Here is a 21,738-nt window from a genome sequence, read left to right on the forward strand (position 1 = left end):
GAACCAGCAGCAGGAGAGAACAACGTTTGGGAATAAAATCCTCTCTGAACATCGTGGTTTTTTACCTCTAAAGTACTTTGGCGGCTTCGATCTGCACAAAGTCATAAAATGTTTGAATCCAATTTGTTCGCTGACAACATATTTTATTTTTATTTTACGACGTCTTCATGGTCCCATCAATGTACTCACTGATGCTGAACATCAATAACTCAGGATGTAAATGGATTTCATTCAACGACTCGCTCGCACAGTGTTTGGAGTTCCTTCACACAAACAAAGCTCTCGCTTTCTTTCCTTTTACTTCTTTTCCTTCTTTTCCTTCCACTCGCAGATCTTTTCCTCGGGCTGTTTAATCTGCTTCATGCAATTAGAGACCCTGCAACAGCAAAAGCTAATTATCAGCTGGTTACGTGTTCTTTAGTTAAGTAATGACTCGTGTCCTTCAGAGGCCGCCTGCAGGAGGAGAAGAAGAGCGCCTGCACACATGAAGGAGTAGAAGGTAATGAATCTAGTCGTGTAACTGATCACGTGATCCTCTTTCTGTTCAAACACAAGGTCATCGAACGACAAACGCTCCAACATTTCCTCTCGGTTTGCCCGTCGGTGGGATTTGGGCTTTAAGAACTGCTCTTTGAGGAGAAGACTGGAGGTGGTTTGTTGATTTATTGTCTAGTTTTCTTTTGCTTTTATGGTTCGGTGCTGTGTTCAGGCGTCGCGGTACTCGTGGGATCCTTTGAGTTCACAGGTTTTATAGGTAGGTGCTCACCATGTCTGGGCTCACAGCATCCTCAGTGAATCATCACCGAGCTGTAACTAACGGCTGGTTTACTGCCGCTGTGTGAACCCAAATAAAGCATCCTGCTGAGATTTCATTGCAATACACGGACAGAAAGGGACGCGGGAACAACTTCAAGAGGACGAGGATCAGGATGCGCTTCGTCTGGTTTCTCCTCAACAAGACCAGCGACTGACTCTTAAAACGCTTGTTTTTTGAATGGAGTTTGGTTGGATCGGTGCTAGGCTACGCTATCGTCGAAGCTCAACATGACGTCTTGAAGGCGTAAATACGACAGTGAGGTCATTGTTTGTTGTTATTATTATTGTTTGCATGTTGTGTTCCTGCGTCTGAATGTCTTTGATCTATTTGATCGTTCAGCTCAATTATTGTTGTTACCAGTGAACTATAAATACATTTGGATTGGATCCAAACCAAGAGTGAATGTACGCACAGTGTGTGTGTGTGTGTGTGTGTGTGTGTGTGTGTGTGTGTGTGTGTGTGTGTGTGTGTGTGTGTGTGTGTGTGTGTGTCAGAGCCTAATATATCATCTTCCTCTTTGCCAGAGGGCTCCATTTAAAACACATCAATGAGCCACACTGTTACACTGGCTGACATGTTCCTTCATCACCATGAACACACACACACACACACACATACACACACACACACACGCACACACACACACACACACACACACACACACACACGCGCTAGATTAAAGAGTAGGAGTGCATTAAATCTGTTCACACCAACAGCGATGTAAATATTTGTAAGTTGTAACACTTATTGGATGTAAAAGCTGTGAACAGATTCTGGATGCAGAAGAACAGCAGGAAGCTATCGAAGCTATCGAAGCTAACGAAGCTAACGAAGCTAACGAGCGCCGGCAAGATTATTTATTGAGTTTCCTTTAAGTGAAACGTTCTCTCTGCTAAACAGTTTGTGTCCAGGGCTTTTATTGTGAAGGACAAGAACCTCTGTGGAGGTCGAAAGAAGTAAAACAAACAGCTGTCTTGGTGCAAAGCCAGAAAAGTGGAGCCAAAGCTTCATGTGTTAAAGCTGCATTCTCTCTCCTGACCACCAGGGGGCGACTCCTCTGGTTGTATAGAAGTCTATGCTTCATGTGTTAGAGCTGCATTCTCTCTCCTGACCACCAGGGGGCGACTCCTCTGGTTGTATAGAAGTCTGTGCTTCATGTGTTAAAGCTGCATTCTCTCCTGACCACCAGGGGGCGACTCCTCTGGTTGTATAGAAGTCTATGCTTCATGTGTTAAAGCTGCATTCTCTCTCCTGACCACCAGGGGGCGACTCCTCTGGTTGTATAGAAGTCTGTGCTTCATGTGTTAAAGCTGCATTCTCTCCTGACCACCAGGGGGCGACTCCTCTGGTTGTATAGAAGTCTATGCTTCATGTGTTAAAGCTGCATTCTCTCTCCTGACCACCAGGGGGCGACTCCTCTGGTTGTATAGAAGTCTATGCTTCATGTGTTAAAGCTGCATTCTCTCTCCTGACCACCAGGGGGCGACTCCTCTGGTTGTATAGAAGTCTATGCTTCATGTGTTAAAGCTGCATTCTCTCTCCTGACCACCAGGGGGCGACTCCTCTGGTTGTATAGAAGTCTATGCTTCATGTGTTAAAGCTGCATTCTCTCTCCTGACCACCAGGGGGAGACTCCTCTGGTTGTATAGAAGTCTATGCTTCATGTGTTAAAGCTGCATTCTCTCTCCTGACCACCAGGGGGCGACTCCTCTGGTTGTATAGAAGTCTATGCTTCATGTGTTAAAGCTGCATTCTCTATCCTGACCACCAGGGGGAGACTCCTCTGGTTGTATAGAAGTCTATGCTTCATGTGTTAAAGCTGCATTCTCTCTCCTGACCACCAGGGGGCCACTCCTCTGGTTGTATAGAAGTCTATGCTTCATGTGTTGAAGCTGCATTCTCTCTCCTGACCACCAGGGGGCGACTCCTCTGGTTGTATAGAAGTCTATGCTTCATGTGTTGAAGCTGCATTCTCTCTCCTGACCACCTTTGACTCCTCTGGTTGTATAGAAGTATACGCCCCACGGTAGCCTGTACTCACGATATTGATCATGGCCGCCAGGAAGTTGATGAGGATGGAGATGAAGATGATGACGTTCCTCGCCGCGTAGGTCTCGTTGATCCAGCAGCAGGCTTTGCGCAGGACGAGCGGCAGACACTTGTAGTCCTCGGCCGTCGTGACGAGCACGAGGCAGGAATGCAGCAGGATGAGGACGGAGAACTGGACGGCCATGGTCACCATCCTGCAGAGACACCACAGAGACGCCGGCGGTCAGGGAACAGCCGCCTCACGGCCGCCGGCCACACCGGTCCTCTCTCTCTCTCTCACCTGGCAGAGGGAAGCAGGCTCTGGATGGTGGTGATGAAGATGAGCACGATGAAGGCGCACACCAGGTTGGACTTGAAGACCTCGTCCCTCATCTGGGAGTACTGTGACAGGGAGGAGGAGGAGGAGGAGGAGGAGGAGGAGGAGGAAAGGGGGGAAATACAAGATTTCAGGAAAACCCTTGAATCACGGCGATGCACTGAATGGACACATTCAGCTCTCTTTCTCAAAGGATGCTGGGAAATTAGCAAGAGGAGGCTTCACGTTTCATCACAACTTTGGTCAAAAATAATGAAAAACAAAAGGAGGCCAACAGCCAATCACAGCACAGAGACCAAAGAGGACAAACAACAACAATAAACAACAACGTTAGAGTTGAGATTCAAGAGGACAACACAGATGTGGAAGGAGGAGGGGCTAAAGGCTAAATGCTAAAGGCTAAACGTGAGCTAACTTCATAGAAACACAAATAAATAGGACCAAAATCTGCAGAGCGCTGCATTCACCAAAGAAAACAAATATGACGTAAATAGTATATATATATATATATATATATATATATATATATATATATATATATATATATATATATATATATATATATATTATTATTCTTATTATTATCATTTAGCTCTGAGGAAACATCTCAGAAGGCGTGTGGGTCTTTGCTGGATGCATGGCGCTGCTGCAGAGGAAGAGCAGGAACAAGGTGGTGACGTCATGAGTAACCTGAAGGCTGATGATGTTCATTATTTTATTTATTTCATTTATTTAGTCAAACTGCATTCACGCTGCATTTGAGTCCACGTTTGCTTCGTGTGTTCGTTGGTTCATGTTCATTTAAATTAACAATACAAATAAGCTAAGTATTAATTTCAGATTAACAATTAACATTTTTATTCATAACTATACAGATTAAAGGAAATATTTATTGGCTTTGTTCTAGTAAATGTTTAATAGTTTTAATTTGCTGACCGATTAATAAAATAAAGTCATAACCCTTCAGACTCCATACGCTGGACTATTAATAAACGCTGCGTCGCATATTTACTGCCATGACGTCGCTCAGCTGCAGCCTTGTGTTACATCAACACATCAACACATCCTTTAGTTCACTCATGAGGGAACAAACGTTGTGTCTTGCTTCTGGAAACCTTGACGTGAGATGAGGACAAGAGGAGAAGACCACAGTAACATGAAACAGTGGCCGTCTCACGCGCCACTACCTTCTCTTCCAGGCTGCCGTCTTTAAACATCAGCGAGAAAGGAGCGATATGCTCCCTTCTCAACTTATCGCCACTCCGTAAGTCGATGGCGTTCTCTATTCGCGTGTTAATTTCCTCGGGGCCGGAGTGGACATGCAAAGCTTGTGCGAGGTGGTTTGGAAGCAGATTTATTGAATTTCTCGTTAGGGCGGCCAGAGTCTACAGGGGGGAAGCACATGCACATAGAATGAACCCGCTGGTGCCCGAGGACGCCAGCGGCAGAGCACAGGTACGCTACATCCACAGGTACGCTACATCCACAGGTACGCTACATCCACAGGTACGCTACATCCACAGGTACGCTACATCCACAGGTACGCTACATCCACAGGTACGCTACATCCACAGGTACGCTACATCCACAGGTACGCTACATCCACAGGTACGCTACATCCACAGGTACGCTACATCCAGACGGAGAAAGAAAGAAGACAATTAAAGGAAAAGAAAAGACCAAAATGCAACGGCTGCTTTCGCTCAGTCGCTGCGTCATGCATCGCTCATTCACTCTCGGGATGTTCGCTAGCGTTGTTTTTAGCGGCAACAAAGGTAACGTTGTTGTTAGTGGCGGCAAAGCTAGCTACATTGTTAGCGGCAGCAAAGCTAGCTACATTGTTAGCGTCAGCAAAGTTTGCGGTATTGTTAGGGGCGGCAAAGCTAGCTACATGGTTAGCGTCAGCAAAGTTTGCGGTATTGTTAGGGGCGGCAAAGCTAGCGGTGATGCACAGAATAAACCCGCTGGTCCTTGAGGCTTCATTCCAGCTCCAAACAGAACACAGCTACGTCCACGACACCCACAGCAAGACAGAAAAGACGATTCAGGGAAAAGGAAAGAACAAGCGCTCATCCACTCACGAGATGTCTGCTAGCGTTGTTGTTGGCGGCAGCAAAGCTAGCGGTGGAAAAGCTAGCTGTGATGTTAGGGGCAACAAAGCTAGCGATGGCAAAGCTAGCGATGGCAAAGCTAGCAATGGCAAAGCTAGCGATGGCAAAGGTAGCGGTGATGTTAGAGGCAGCAAAGCTAGCGGTGGCAAAGCTAGCAGTGATGTTAGCGGCAGCAAAGCTAGCGGTGATGTTAGCGGCAGCAAAGCTAGCGGTGATGTTAGAGGCAGCAAAGCTAGCGGTGGCAAAGCTAGCAGTGATGTTAGCGGCAGCAAAGCTAGCGGTGATGTTAGCGGCAGCAAAGCTAGCGGTGATGTTAGAGGCAGCAAAGCTAGCGGTGGCAAAGCTAGCAGTGATGTTAGCGGCAGCAAAGCTAGCGGTGATGTTAGCGGCAGCAAAGCTAGCGGTGATGTTAGCGGAAGCAAAGCTAGCGGTGATGTTAGCGGCAGCAAAGCTAGCGGTGATGTTAGCGGCAGCAAAGCTAGCGGTGATGTTAGCGGCAGCAAAGCTAGCGGTGATGCGCACGTTGAGACAGAAGCTGTGATCGACGGTCAAGAGGGAGACTGAGAACACTCACAAGACGACAAAATATAAAACATGGGAGAAAAATAAAATCCCAAAAATAACCAGGCAGCTGAGAGAACTTACAAAACAAGCTCTTGGAGCGCATCACGTCCTCGACCAGGCGACCTCGCTTGACGTTATTATGCGCGACTGTAAAAAGTAATTTAACGACAAATAGGCTCTTTGGTTTGACAAGAGTCTCCTCGGGCTTTAATTTACCACTCCATCACTTCCGCCTCGCTCCGTTCGCTCTGCGAGAAAAGAAAATACACTGAAGGTCGCCACCGTCCAGAACTGACTTCTTCTTCTTCTTCTTTTATTTCTGCGGCTGCTCGTGCTCTGTCACTCCGTTAAATACCAAACGTAAAGGTGTGAGATACGACTCTGGTGGGTAAATAACAAGTCCCTTGTGTATCTTGTGTAATTGACCTTTAAAATACCCGCGAGGGTGATGAAGTATGACGGCGCTGCAGAGTTCAAACCCCCGGCTCGGCCCCGTGACGGGCTCCTGCAGGACCGCTTTGGACCCGCTGTGTGTCGGCGCCGTCGGCCATTAGAGTCATTAGGAGAGGAATGTTCTCCACGTCTCTCTTCATCCGACGCTTCACCAGATGTGATGCATCACACGGAGATCAGCAGGAGTTCATCTCCAGACAGAAGAGATCTTTCACCTGTCGGGGCGTCGCCGGCCGGCAGATTAAAGTCCACTCAGAGACGCCGGCACGTTATGAATGATGTAAGACTCAATCTGCAGGGTCATCAGACCATTATCCACTCTGAGAACACAGCATTCATCAACGTGGTGCAGAGATGTGGAAAACACTCACTTTCATCCTGTGCACTAAATATTCAGACTTCTTCACGATACAACTGATGATGATGATGATGATGATGATGATGATGATGATCTACAGCGACATGCAGCTGAAAGTCACTCTGAGTTACAGTCGTCCAGTCTTGAAGGAACTAATGTGTGGATCAATGTTTCTGCATCGCTTTCAAACAGGATGCGCCTGATTTTTCAAATGTTGCGTCGCTGAAAAACGGCCGTCCTTGAGATTTGGTGTACGTGGGACTTGAAGGACGAGTCTGAGGTTCATCCAGAGAAACCATATGATCGGATAATTGATTTCTGAGATGTTCTGGGAGAGTAAAATAACTTTAATCTTGTCTGAGTTCAACAGCAGGAAGGTTTTTATGTCTTTAAGAGGCACTTGAAGTCTGGACCTCATTTCATCTGGACAGATACAGTTGAGTATCGTCGGCATAGCGGTGAACGTCTATGGAGTGTTTTCTGATAATATTACAAGAAAATACATTTCTCATTTACGGACGACAGGAAAAAAAGCTGCAGGCTTATTAAGGTAAATATGTTTTCAACAATTCCACTAAAATAGAAAAAGTTGCAACAACAAAAGATTAAAAAGCTTCATAAGAAGTGAAACTAGACCAGCGGCTAATAGAAACTAACAGAATTATCGTGCATGGTAGAAAGAGCAATATTGATATGATGATATTAAAAAAGCAGATACCATTTCTTGCTTTATATTGAAATGTAGTATTGCGCAATGTTTAAAAAAGCCGCATGATGTGTTGTCTTTGTTTCCTCTCCTGCAGAAGGGAGGAGTTTTCCTGTGGCGGTCCAACAGGAAGTTCCAGATAAATGCAGAACATCCAGTAATCGACAACCTTACCTTGAATTTAAAATTCACCGGATGATAATAATAAATATGGGCTGAGGACAAGCTGTCTGGCTGTCTGGCTCTGAGAGCATTAACTGAATGCAAATTGGCCATTTCTGCTCCGGGAGCAGCGCACAGATAAGTGAGCTGCAGCTGAAGTTGAACTCAAAAAACCTCTCAGCTGCGTATGAATGGAGACGCGTTTATTAGCATTAACATATCTGGAGCAGCCAGAGAAAACACACGGCTTCATTATCAGGAAGACAATCGCGCGGCGGATAATGGCATCAGAAGACTCCATTATGTCCACATGTGCACCTTATTGTGTGCACTGTGGGAGGATGTCAGCTCTGTGGAGAACACCCACTATGTCTGAGGGCCAAGGTAGAGGTTTTAATCAGAGCCCTGAAGGGCCGGCTTCAAGTGGAACGCATGAATGTTGCTGTTGAAAAATAACTGCTGAAGAATATCCAGTTATGATATAACATGCACGTCCAGGTCTCTGGTCCTCTCCGGTCCCAACATTGAGGTCTGCAGAGGTTCATCAGGAACAAATGCTTTTTCAAACAGAAGAAATGGCACACGACCCGTCGGGAAAACCGGTAGCTGGAATGTGATTGGTTCATGGCCGTGAACTAGCGACATGGCGGCGCTCCTTCACGCGACCGCAGCGGCTGTCAGACAGCGAGTCTTTTGCATATTAACAGTTAATTAAAAATCCATACAATGGCTTTGAGGATCGATCACTAACCACGACACCACACGCCTGCTGCGTATCAAGAATAAAGGGCCGAGGCCGGCGGTTCAATGCCGACGCAGAGGCTGGAGGACTAGATAGAGAGATAGATAGATAGATAGATAGATAGATAGATAGATAGATAGATAGATAGATAGATAGATAGATAGATAGATAGATAGATAGATAGATAGATAGATAGATCTGTCATCAAGTTCATCAAAGGGCGTTTTAGGGAAAGAGCAGAAAAGCATCGACTTGAAGCAGAATACAAAATGACTTCTTCTCTTTGATCATCACAGAACGATCATTAATTATCTGCGAGTTGAATTGTGTTTTTTTTGTTTTTTGTTTCTCTGTTGAGAAACGTAACTGGATTCATAAACATTTCTCGGAGAAGCTTTTTTATTATAAAACGATCGATGTCTTTAATGTCTCAACGGTTTGTTCTTCACAAAATGTAAAATATTGGTTTAATGTACGGAGACAATAGAGACAACTCTGTTTGGAAAACACGAGAAGGTTAAGTTGAGGCAACAAAGTAAATGTTGTGTTGATGCAACAAAACAGATGTTGGGTGTAGATGATAAAGTACTCGTTGGGTGTAGATGATAAAGTACTGGTTGGGTGGAGGCAGCTCTCGGGGCACCTCGGCCTTGGGGCGCCTCGGCCTTGGGGGCGCCTCGGCCTTGGGGGCGCCTCGGCCTTGGGGCGCCTCGGCCTTGGGGGCGTGCGCTTCCCTCCCTGACATTTCTCTGAGGTGTGGTGCTCTGAGCTGCATATGGAGGCCGTGCGGCTCACATGTATGATGCGGATTAATAACGGAACATATTTGTCCCGCGGAAATGCCAACATGTGATGCCAGGAAAGGGCAAGCGGGAGGCGGTGGTAAGATCAGACGTGCAGTGATGTCACAGAGTGTCTCACATGTGTGTCGCCGTGTGACAGATGAACTCTACTCCAGAGCCAGGAAGTTTATTCACTGAGAGACTCGCTCTGCCAGATGCTCTGCCAGATGCTCTGCCAGATGCTCTGCAGAGAGCAGCAGCTCTGCCAGCTGCAGCTCTGCCAGCTGTTCTGCAGAGCTGCAGAGGAGCACCGCTGCAAGAAGCTCTACGGGGCCAACGCAGGACATGCTGCCATGAACTGTAGTACACGCTGTACAGGGCAGGTACAACAAGTACTGCACAGTACATGTACAACGTGTACTACACAGTACATGTACAGGACAGGAACAACCTGTACTGTATTGTACATGAAGGAATGCTGATGAAGCTCTTGATTCACTGACTTCTCATTTTCATCATATTATTATCATTAAAGGTAGCGATGTTCATACATAAATACACACACACACACACACACACACACACACACACACACACACACACACACACACACCTACCAAACAATTAACACGTTCTCCAGCGAGGGGGCTCATATCTTAGAGTCTTAGAGTCTTAGAGTCTCAGAGTCTCAGAGTCTTAGAATCTTAGAGTCTCAGAGTCTTAGTTTCTTAGTATCTTAGTATTTTAGTATCTTAGAGTCTCAGAGTCTCAGAGTCTCAGAGTCTTAGTGTCTTAGTGTCTTAGTATCTTAGTATTTTAGTATCTTAGAGTCTCAGAGTCTCAGAGTCTCAGAGTCCTGGTGGATCTGGAGCAGACTGACTGGATCTTCTGAGGAAAACACACAAGCTTCCTTTTGAGGTCAAAAGCCCTGTGACGGAGCAGTGCATCATGGGAGCCGGCGGGCGCACGGCGAAGCGTGAAAGCGGCGAAGACAGAGCGGCCCGGCCGGCACGCGGAGCCGGGGGTCCGATGCCGGGGCTCGTCTCCCGTGACCCGAAGCGTCATCGCTCTGGATTACAAGTCTGCCGACAGCTGTTCACGGCCGATGGAGCGCTGATGAGTCCACCGGCTGGAGGAAGCAGCCGTCTGCAGACTCTGAACACATCGGAATTATTATAACGTTACTGCTCCATCGTTCAGTCGGCCATGTTGGACGAAGTGTCGTCTACACGGGAGGTGAGGATTCTTCAGTGAGGACACACCTCTCTCTCTCTCTCTCTCTCTCTCTCTCTCTCTCTCTCTCTCTCTCTCTCTCTCTCTCTCTCTCTCTCTCTCTCTCTCTCTCTCTCTCTCTCTCTCTCTCTCTCTCTCTCTCTCTCTCTCTCTCTCTCTCTCTCTCTCTCTCTCTCTCTCTCTCTCTCTCTCTCTCTCTCTCTCTCTCTCTCAAATCCAGTGAGGCTGAAAACGGATCGGACTAACGGGACGAGACCCGGACGACGGAATAACCGCCGAGAGAGAAAGAGAGAGAGAAGTTATACGAGATGAAAGAATGAAATAATCCTTTGAGACGATCTGTGGAACGACGCTGACGTCTTTTATTGCGAAGGAAACAAAGAAGTGGCACAAAAAAAACACACAAAAACAATCCAAACGCACGTACGCATCAAATGTTCTGAGCTGCTGACAGGCCTGCACCGCCTCTCTCACACACACACACACACACACACACACACACACACACACACACACACACACACACACACACACACACACACACACACACACACACACACACACACACACGAGGTAAGGCAGAGTTCACCGGCTCTGCACATTCGTCACATGGATCTCACAGCTCGGAGTCGCTGCTTCATCATCGTGTTTCTATCTTTCTGATTTGTAAATATCCCAAAGCAGCAGACACACACACACACACACACACACACACACACACACACAATGTGTGTGTCCGCTGCAAACCTTTGACTACACAATGACTCCCTGGCTCTCAGGTCTCAGGTCACATCTCCAGCGCTCTGAAAGCAGCTGCAGGCGACTCCGCCGTGATATTCTGCCACTGATGACCTCCTGCAGCGACGAGTTCTCCAACAAAGAAGTTAAAGCTCCTGCATCTGGAGGAACGTTTAGTCCAGAAGAGGAACGTTTAGTCCAGAAGAGGAACGTTTAGTCCAGAAGAGGAACGTTTAGTCCAGAAGAGGAACGTTTAGTCCAGAAGAGGAACGTTTAGTCCAGAAGAGGAACGTTTAGTCAAGGCGGTGCGTTTGGTTTCTGGCGCTCGGCGTCACAGCTCGTCCCCTCCAACCAGACTGGGGACGCAAATGTGGCCTAAATATTCATTGTTACACACACACACACACACACACACACACACACACACACACACACACACACACACACACACACATGGAGCGACCAGACAAACACACACACCATCCCCAGAGCTATTATGTGTGATGACATATCCGAGCCAAAGTAAGTGTGTGTGTGTGTGTGTGTGTGTGTGTGTGTGTGTGTGTGTGTGTGTGTGTGTGTGTGTGTGAGTGTGTGTGCGTGACCAACGTTTGTCTGGAATGAATCCCAGGAGAGTGAATAAACCCTGATCCCTAATCTTTGCCAGATCTTGTTGGGTTTGCATCCCTCTGCTCTGTCCTCATGTTCAACATTGCAGCCTCCATAGATCCACATGCAGCTCACAGCGCTTTGGTTTCATGAGAACCGTCTCGTCCAGAACTCATAGCTCCACATACGAAAAATAATGACAGACAGACAGATAGATACTGAATGTTAAGAGGTTTGACTTTAAGAAGTCACTAAATGTTTAAAATAATGGATCAAGAGTTTGCTGACGACTTCCTGGTGTTTAACATGAACCGGCCTTTCCCTCCATCCATCCCTCCATCCATCCCTCCATCCCTCCATCCATCCCTCCATCCCTCCATCCCTCCCTGAGCTGATTTGTTGTCAAAGGAAAAGAGCGGGAAAGCAGACAAATGAAGGGATGAAGAGGATGTTTTTCAATAATGCTGCCACACAATCAGAAGCTCGTCATCCTCACAGCGGCGCGTTAGCGCGGAGAAGTTGCGTAATCTCTCCGCTGAAAGCCGCCCACTCACTCCCAGTAAAAGAAAAATGTAAATGGGAAAAACAACCAACCACCAAACAGAGCAGAAGATCACGGCACTGCAAACAAACCTCCATCTTAAGAAACCACGTCGTCCTGCAGTGAAGGAAAAGTCTTCAGGAGGAGATTATTCTACTTCTCGTATTGTTGCCGTTTGGTCTTATTGGCAGAAGTGAATTTTCAACATTATATTTCTAGAAAATGCATGTAAATAACGATTCAATCCTCAGTTGCAGAACAGATTTTGCTGTTAAGATGGACATTTCCTGCGCAGTGACATAAAGTGCACGACATCACCTGAACCGCGAGCGGCGGCGGCGGCGGCGTTGGGACTCACGTTCTGCTTCCCCACGATGTTGTCGAAGGGCAGCTCGGGGCTCCAGGACGCCTCGTTGAAGGTGGTGCTGCTGGCCCGCCGGTCGGCCGAGCTGGCCGCCTCCTTCATGATGTCCTCCGGCAGGCTGAGCGAGCTCTCCTCCGGCTGCTTGATCAGGTAGGTCTCGATGTTGTGGCGGCGCAGGAAGTCGTTGCGGTCCTTCCCGTGGCCCTCCTCCACCTTGTAGTCGCCGTTCAGGCAGTCCAGAGCCGCTTTGGAGATGTGGATCCTCCTGGAGCGCCAACGGGGAACAAGGCCAGGTCAGATTCACGGGAGCATGAGGAAAGAGCTCGCGTTAAAGCTTTTGGCCACAAGGGGGCAGAATCACTCCTCAACGAGCTGACGGACACATTACCGCTTTATTTTAGACCTCTGTGTCTGAGTCATCGTAGGAACCCCAAATTAATCCCAATACTTGTGTTTATTGTATGTATTTGTTCAGCAAAGTCTTGGGAAAACAAATCACTTTTAACAGATAATTTGATCATAACTATGAACCTCCAGCATGATATGAGTCATGTTTATCAAGAAGGAAAGTTCAAAAATGGCAAAATGACCCACTTTGTGCCAAGACAGTGTCCTGATCAGTTGAGCCGACTCATGAAAAGATGCTTCCTTCACCTGCTGGTCTCTGATCTGAAGGACCTGAGAGCTAAAGGAGGCTACATCTGATGACGGACCCTTCCAGGTGCAGGTGATGCCGTCACACCTTCAGCCACAGAGCTAACCGGTGAGACGTGGCGCTGTGAGAAGGTCCAGATCGTTCTTCCACATCGTCAGACGTCCAGCCGTCTCTTCCCTCCGTGGCAGGAACTCGGCGAGGCTTCCATCAGTTACGCAACCAGAGTTGAGTGGCGTCCAGCGGCCGGGTTACAGCCGGCTGGAGAGGTTTTTACAAACTAATCCCGTGTCTCAAGGCCAAACGGGAACATCAGAGGGAAGACTCAGAGAGAATTTAAAAGGACCTTTAAATGGATCAAAATGTGCCATCAATGTGGATTAAACTAAGAAAAAGCCACAATTTGACTTCCACGTGTTGGAAGGGTGCTTCTCTTCAACGGAGCGCTAGCTATGTTGAAGAAGAAGCTCGTTTGCACTGAGAAGAAAACGTTGACCTTGATAGTTAAGGCGAGGCTTTGACCTTGATAGCAAGGCTTTGACCTTGATAGCGAGGCTTTGACCTTGATAGCGAGGCTTTGACCTTGCGTGGTTTCCTCACCCTGGGATTCCTCCGGACTCCAGCTTGTTGGCGATGTCCACGTCCCAGGACCAGACGTCAAACTGCCACTTCCTGAGCCCCAACACGCCGCACAGCACGGAGCCCGAGTGGATCCCGATGCGCATGTCGATGTCGTGTTTCGTGCGCGACCTCACGTACCTGCAAGGAGAGGAAACACAAAGATCACCGCCGGAAGGATGAAACGAGCGTCACAATAAAACTACGCACAGGGCCGTCGCAAAGGATCTTCATTCAGTGTTCGGTTCAAAAATGAAGAAAAAAAAATGCTGGGTATTAAAATTAGCGTATGTTTCCACATCTGATGTCTGACGCATTTATAGAAACGTGGGCGGAACAGAAAGACGCAGAAACCAGATGAGTGAGACACAGAAGAACATAACACAATATTTAAAATAAATCCCTGTATTTAGTTTGTTTCTTTGGGCAGATGTTCGGCGTGATTTTGGGTCACTGCGCATTAATTCAGCAGATTAATATCCATGAACTTAACCTTCGCAGAAGCAGAACACAGATAACAACGCCGGCAGGAAAACATCACATTCACAGAGGAATGAGCGCGACTCGTCTCTGGCGACTCGTCCCGGGCGACTCGTCTCTGGCGACTCGTCCCGGGCGACTCGTCTCTGGCGACTCGTCCCGGGCGACTCGTCCCGGGCGACTCGTCTCTGGCGACTCGTCTCTGGCGACTCGTCTCTGGCGACTCGTCCCGGGCGACTCGTCCCGGGCGACTCGTCTCTGGCGACTCGTCTCTGGCGACTCGTCTCGGCCTCTCCAGCGTTTCGGCGACACGAAGAGGCGGGAAAACCTTTTCATCGGATTCTTCACACCGGTTAATGAACCTGTTTCTCATTTCATACTTATTGAATTTATTATCAGCAGAACGCAGCGAGCAGATGAACGTCTGTGAGGAGCGCAACACGGACACGGCCGCGTTTCATGCTTCATGAAAAGAGGCGACGGATGCGAGGTGAAAGGAATGCTGGGAGTTTTTTTAGACAGGTGCTTAAAGTCACCTCGAGGCAAACAAACTGCAGTTGACGCCAATGATGATGATGATGATGATGATGCTTGAGTCTGCGGGGGAGCTGTGGAGGTCAGAGGTCAACACAGGACGCTATAACAGTGCATCAAGGAACCTCTAAGCCCCGCCCCCCGCTGTCAGAGTGGCGCCCACACTGACACTAACCGCACGCCGCTCGTTAAGGATTCGTCGTTTTTACGTAACGTTTTGGAAACATTCGTCTGCTTCCAAACCTTCTGCAAGGTTTAAAAAGTTCGCTGGACAACTGAGAAGAAACACGACTTTTCAGATTAGATTAGATAATCCTTATTAGTCCCACAGCGGGGACATCTGCAGAATTACAGCACACTCATAACAAGTGTAATGATTACGCAACCGCACAGTAAAGGTGTAATAAATAAGCCAGAAGCGTTGAACCTGATCCATGGATCTGTTGTTAACGTTCCACCTCACACACACACACACACACACACACACACACACACACACACACACAAACAAAGTGGTCGCCTGTAAGCAGCTCACCATATTGACTTAATAGTGTCCAGTACAAATCTCACGGCTGATCCATCACTAATCCCTCTTTTCCCGCTGAAGATCAGTCCTCCTCCTCCTCTTCTTCTTCCTCCTCCTCCTCCTCCTTCTCCTCCTCTACTTATCCTCCTCTCTTCCTCTTCTCCTCCTTCTCTCCTCCCTCGCCGTCACGCTGGAAGTGAACTTGAAGCGCCTTGAGGCTGAAGGAGAACAGACTCCATCTCTCCTTCGATCCCACGGAGCTGAATCAAGTCATGTGTTGAGATTCATGAGCTCAGTGATGTCTGACACATGAAGCCATCAGTACTACAAACCTGGTTCCTTTGGGAGTACAAGTACACGCTCCCTTCTGCTTCAGTACACTTCAAATACAGCAATGAATCTAAACTAAAATCACAAACTAGAGGACCAACAACGTCTTTCAGTTTCAGCCTGCAGAGTAAAAATAAGACTTTGTCAGTAATGGCAGCGTCATGGCAGCGTCATGGCAGCCTCATGGCACCTTAATGGCAGCGTCATGGCACCTTAATGGCAGTATCATGGCAGCCTAAAGGCAGCGTCATGGCAACCTAATGGCACCTTAATGGCAGCCTCATGGCAGCGTCATGGCAGCATCGTGGCAGCAACATGGCACCTTAATGGCAGCCTCATGGCACCTTAATGGCAGCGTCATGGCACCTTAATGGCAGCCTCCCGGCAGCCTCATGGCAGCATCATGGCAGCATCATGGCACCTTAATGGCAGCCTCATGGCACCTTAATGGCAGCCTCATGGCAGCCTCATGGCAGCGTCATGGCAGCGTCGTGGCAGCCTCATGGCAGCGTCGTGGCAGCCTTGTGGCTTCCGGCCGTACCTGATGGTCTTGATCATGCTGAGGCCCATCTCCACACAGCAGTGGCCGTGGTCCTGTCTGGGCTCCGGCAGGCCGGACACACAGTAGTAACAGTCTCCCAGGATCTTTATCCGTAGACAGTGGTTCTCCTGCAACACACATAGCAAATGTTAAAAAAAACATTCATATAATCAACCCTGAAAACAGAAACAGAAATTAAATATGTTATGTGTGATTGTAAATAGAGAGTGGCAATTAAAAATAAAATGGCTTCTGCATTGACTGTGAGATCCTGCCAGGCCGAGCGCGACGGCCTGAGCGCTGCTCCAGCTGCCGTCAGGACGACGTGCCGGCCGACAGTCAATCAATTATTCGCTCTGTTGTTCTCGATGAATTATTAATCTGGCTGATGGAGTTTCTGTATTTAGCTTCCACGAGCATCGGCGGGGAGGGGAATGTTTTTATGACTTATTTTTGGACAAGAGGAAGAGTGGAAGTGATACTCAAGAGGCCACACTTCTTTACGTAAACATTGTACGTCACTCTTTAAACAGGCTCCGCCCACTGAGGCCTCGTTGGTTCCCCATGAGGTCGCCTGCTCCAAACCACACGTCACAGCATTGAAGGTGACACCAGCTGTTATTTGTGGTCAATAGTGAGTGAAAGCATCACTCACGTGGGCGAGGCGGTCGAAGCGAGCGAACAGCTCGTTCAGCATGCGCACCAGCTCCTGAGCCGACAGCGTGGTGGACAGGTTCGTGAAGCCTTTCACATCTGCGAAAAGAATGCTGAATAAAATACGGAAATGTCACTTTAAATATCCAGGTTCAAGATCTTTAAAACACATCCACATGTCAGCAGAGCTCATACACATCGTGACCAATGGAGGTCCTTGACTTTTTACCAAATTTACACAACTTTTCCATAACTTTAGCCAATATTTTCATGACTTTAAACAAAATGTTCATGAGCAAACATTGTGTGAAATGTGTGTGTAGACAGTAAAAAGTGATAAAATGTAGTATTTAAACTAACAATGAGGATTCAAAGCATACAGTAAACCTTAAATGACTCAAATGAATGAGAGACAATAGTTTGATTAAAAGAATAAACATTTATATAGATGCCTGTATGTATGCTGCTGATATTTTGAGCCTCTTTCTTTTGAAAGCAGATGAATTATTTATAACTTTATAAACATAATGCGTTGCCTCACCTGACGTTCTCGTAGCGGTGGATGTAGATCCTGTGGAACTGGTGCTGGAGGTGTTCGTCCTCTACATTTGTCATGTCGTTGATCATTTCTAAAACTACAAAACGTGGCAGCACTGATAACACCAGCCTCTCCTGTGGAGGAGAAACACAGCGTCATTAGTGCTGTGAGGCAGGAAAACCAGCGTTACCTGTCCAACACCTGCTGCACCAGCAGTGTAACATGGTGAAGAGCAGATTGAGAGCCATGAGGAATCAAACGCTGACACAAGTCAACACTGACAAGCAAACAAGCCCACATGAGGAGAAACACGTCGCATAGAGGCCTGTCTGTGAGATGTTCAGAAGATAAGAGGCCAGCCCAAGCTCCTGCAGCAGCATCCACCAGAGCCTCCACAGCCTCCAGAGCCTCCAAAGCCTCCAGAACATCCAGAGCATCCAGAGCCTTCAAAGCCTCCAAAGCATCCAGAGCCTCCAGAGCACCCAAAGCCTCCAGAGCATCTAGAGCCTTCAGAGCCTCCAAAGCTTTCAGAGCCTCCAGAGCATCTAGAGCTTTCAAAGCTTCCAGAGCCTCCAGAGCCTGCAAAGCCTCCAGAACATCCAGAGCATCCAGAGCCTTCAAAGCATCCAGAGCCTCCAAAGCTTTCAGAGCCTCCAGAGCACCCAAAGCCTCCAGAGCATCTAGAGCTTTCAAAGCTTCCAGAGCCTCCAGCGCCTCCAGAGCCTCCAGAGCTTCCAGAGCCTCCAGAGCCTTCAGAGCCTTCAAAGCCTCCAGAGCCTCCAGAGCATGCAAAGCATCCAAAGCTTCCAGAGCCTCCAGAGCCTTCAGAACCATCAGAGCCTCCAGAGCCACCAGAGCCTTCAGAGCTTCCAGAGCCTTCAGAGCTTCCAGAGCTTCCAGAGCCTCCAGAGCCACAGACACAACGCCGACAGCCAGAGCTTTCTCTCCTGGCGTAGTTTCACTTGGCCGAAGCAGAAACTGACTTGCAGTGGGAGCCATGCGGCGTCCTCAGTATCCAAAGAAGACTAAAGTTATTCAACCAAAGAACTATCAGGCTGACGAGCATCCAGCCTCTGGGTCCTCTGGTTGTATAGAAGTCTACGTTACTCCCAGACCTCCTGGGGAGTTCTGTGTTCACTGTCTGTGTGTGTTGTGTTGGCTGTCACTCACCTTGTCTCTCGTTTCAGACTCCTCCCCCCTCGTGTGTGATTGCTGGCCCCGCCCTCATTGTTTCCACCTGTGTCTCGTTCCCTGAGAGTTCAGTCTGAGTTCCTTCTGTCCAGTTTGTCTTGGACGTCGTCTTGGTCTTGTGACTTTTGAGTAAATCTTGTTTTTGCAAAGAAACTAAGTTGTCTCGTGTTTATACTTCATGTGTTAAAGCTGCATTCTCTCTCCTGACCACCAGGTTGACTCCTCTGGTTGTATAGAAGTCTATATAAGTGACTCTACTTCTCTCTTGATGTATTCCCTCAGTAAACATTGTAAACATGAGTTTATGTCTCAATCTCTAGTTTTAAGTCTTCAATACATTTAGAATCAAACAGACCATAATAAGGGGAGGCTTTAGGGGCGGGGCTACAAGGTGATTGACAGGTGGACACCAGAGACGTGTACATTACTGAAGTACACAAATTGTGTGACTAAATCCATCGTGTCGGACCGGGATCGTTCGACATGTTTACTTCTGTGTGTTTCTACTTCCTCGTTATAAGGTGTGTGTACATATTGTGTTGTTTGTATGGTGTGTGTACATATTGGTGTTGTCCATATGGTGTGTGTACATATTGTGTTGTTGATATGGTGTGTGTGTCTGTGTTAAACGCTCAGCAGGAGAGCAGGTGTTGCTGCTCTCAGCGCTGCAGTGTTTGTGTTGTTATCTTTGTGCTTTCCCCCAAATGAAGGTCCAGACAGACCGACACTCCAGCGGAGCGATGCTAACGCGCCGGCTGCTGCGTCACGGCCAGACGCTGCCGGGGGTTAGAGCGCTGCAAGAAATGAGGGAATGAAAAATGCAACAAATAATAATAAAAAAACAAATCACAATAAGTCGATGTTCATGTTCTAGTGGGTTTGTTTTTCCTCACAGACGTATGAACCTGACGGAGGGGCGTGTCTCTGACCACAGTTTCCTGTGCTGCTGGTTTCCTGCGTACTGGTTTCCTGTGCTACTGTTTTCCTCTGCTACTGGTTTCCTGTACTACTGGTTTGTTGTGTGCTGGTTTCCTGCGTGCTGCTGGTTTCCTGTACTACTGGTTTCTGTGTCCTGGTTTCCTGCGTGCTGCTGGTTTCCTGCGTGCTGGTTTCCTGCGTGCTGCTGGTTTCCTGCGTGCTGGTTTCCTGCGTGCTGGTTTCCTGCGTGCTGCTGGTTTCCTGCGTGCTGCAGGTTTCCTGCGTGCTGCTGGTTTCCTGCGTGCTGCTGGTTTCCTGCGTGCTGCAGGTTTCCTGCGTGCTGCTGGTTTCCTGCGTGCTGCAGGTTTCCTGCGTGCTGCAGGTTTCCTGCGTGCTGCTGGTTTCCTGCGTGCAGGTTTCCTGCGTGCTGCAGGTTTCCTGCGTGCTGCTGGTTTCCTGCGTGCTGGTTTCCTGCGTGCTGCTGGTTTCCTGCGTGCTGCAGGTTTCCTGCGTGCTGCAGGTTTCCTGCGTGCTGGTTTCCTGCGTGCTGCTGGTTTCCTGCGTGCTGCAGGTTTCCTGCGTGCTGCTGGTTTCCTGCGTGCTGGTTTCCTGCGTGCTGCTGGTTTCCTGCGTGCTGCAGGTTTCCTGCGTGCTGCTGGTTTCCTGCGTGCTGGTTTCCTGCGTGCTGCTGGTTTCCTGCGTGCTGCAGGTTTCCTGCGTGCTGCAGGTTTCCTGCGTGCTGCAGGTTTCCTGCGTGCTGCTGGTTTCCTGCGTGCTGGTTTCCTGCGTGCTGCAGGTTTCCTGCGTGCTGCTGGTTTCCTGCGTGCTGCAGGTTTCCTGCGTGCTGCAGGTTTCCTGCGTGCTGCTGGTTTCCTGCGTGCTGCAGGTTTCCTGCGTGCTGCAGGTTTCCTGCGTGCGGCGCCTCACATTCTCTGCAGTGGAGTCGGCTGCAGACTGTTTGCTCCGCTGGACTCGGCCTCGGCTTCAGACAGCTGAGAGCCGGCGGCTTCAGTGTCACGTTAGCTTTGAGTGTCATTAGCGCAGCTCGACGTTAGCCGAGGGCTGAAGCCCCTCCCCCGCGGCTCGCTGACGAGTCCATATTCATATTTCAGTGGGTTGTGTTAGCGGGTCACTCCAGAACACTCCATTCCCTCTTCCTGCCTCTAGAGTTGACCCACATTCACATGTGTGCTCCTGCTCGTCCAACCATTCGGTTTCATTCCAAAAACAATGACGTTTACTTTATTAAAAGAAAACTGCTGCTGAGATTGGACTCGTATAATTGTCGCTTGAAGAACACACTCTCAGTAAGATAACACGGTCCAGAGGGATCAACGTACAACCAAACAAGCAATCAAAACTTTGAGAGGAGGAGTTGTACGACATAAAACTTATCTGGCGTTAACATATGTTTGGCCACCTGGGGGCAGTATAAAAAGCTGTCAACACAGCGCTGAGGAGTTCATGAGGTAATCATGTTCAGTGAATGCAAGTCCCGATCCATTGTCTCCCTTTGAGCTCAGACGTGGGTCTCCTCCACCTCCTCCAGCTCCTCCACCTCCGCAGGGCGCAGCAGGCGTCCCTCAGGGCGCCCGTCTGTGAGCAGGTGGTGGACAGGTAGCTCATGATGCAAACAGCTGCTGCTGCACACTGAAGCGCCACAGGAAAGAAAACAAACAGCTGATGCTAAAAACGCTCCGTGGAGCTCACAGGAAGCGCAGAGCGACGTCGCTTCAACCTTTTGGAATCCAATCCAATCAAATCCAAGCCCCTCCTCGTGCAGGAGGCTGAGAGATCGTTGTATTAAACTATAAATCAAAGCTTGTTTTATGAAAGAAAAGCCCCAAAGTGCTGCATCTGGATGTATTGAACACCATAAGTCATATACAAGTGAAATATATGGTTTGGTACATGAGAAAATTCAAATAGTATTTAAATAGACTCAATGGTCCCAATGGCTCCATTGGGTTCATTGAGTCCTCGCCTGAATGTTCTCTGTTCTAAACTCTCTCTAACTTTGTTCTGCTTCACTTTATTAAAGTTAATCTTTGCATGTTGGATGTTCACATGTTGTGTTATGGTTTGTTAGAGTTGTGACTTTACAGCTGCTTCATTTCAAACTAATAATCATCCTGAAAGTCATTTTTTATCGTTGGACCTGAAACCTTTTCATTTCTTTCTGTGTCATCTTCATTTCCTCTCCTTATCTTA

The 21,738-nt window shown here is 48.2% G+C and overlaps 1 protein-coding gene across 2 annotated transcripts in view; it reads right to left on the reverse strand.

Annotated features, from left to right (window-relative positions):
- Positions 1–21,738, reverse strand: part of adcy8 (adenylate cyclase 8 (brain)) — a 55,133-nt gene that overhangs the window by 16,731 nt on the left and 16,664 nt on the right. The window contains exons 3-10 of one of the 2 annotated variants that reach the window (XM_068567738.1): positions 17,422–17,552; positions 16,882–16,993; positions 16,227–16,354; positions 13,798–13,956; positions 12,540–12,810; positions 4,370–4,567; positions 3,147–3,247; positions 2,859–3,060 (exon numbers count right to left, since the gene is read on the reverse strand). In XM_068567738.1, the coding sequence (XP_068423839.1) occupies positions 2,859–3,060; positions 3,147–3,247; positions 4,370–4,567; positions 12,540–12,810; positions 13,798–13,956; positions 16,227–16,354; positions 16,882–16,993; positions 17,422–17,552 (1,302 nt within the window). The remainder of the gene's footprint in view (positions 1–2,858; positions 3,061–3,146; positions 3,248–4,369; positions 4,568–12,539; positions 12,811–13,797; positions 13,957–16,226; positions 16,355–16,881; positions 16,994–17,421; positions 17,553–21,738) is intronic. The other variant, XM_068567728.1, reaches the window with a different exon arrangement.

This window comes from Clinocottus analis, unplaced genomic scaffold, assembly GCF_023055335.1.
Source record: "Clinocottus analis isolate CAN_PGR_092001 unplaced genomic scaffold, fCliAna1.0.p SCAF_11, whole genome shotgun sequence".
In the NCBI taxonomy this organism is placed as follows: Eukaryota; Metazoa; Chordata; class Actinopteri; order Perciformes; family Cottidae; genus Clinocottus; species Clinocottus analis.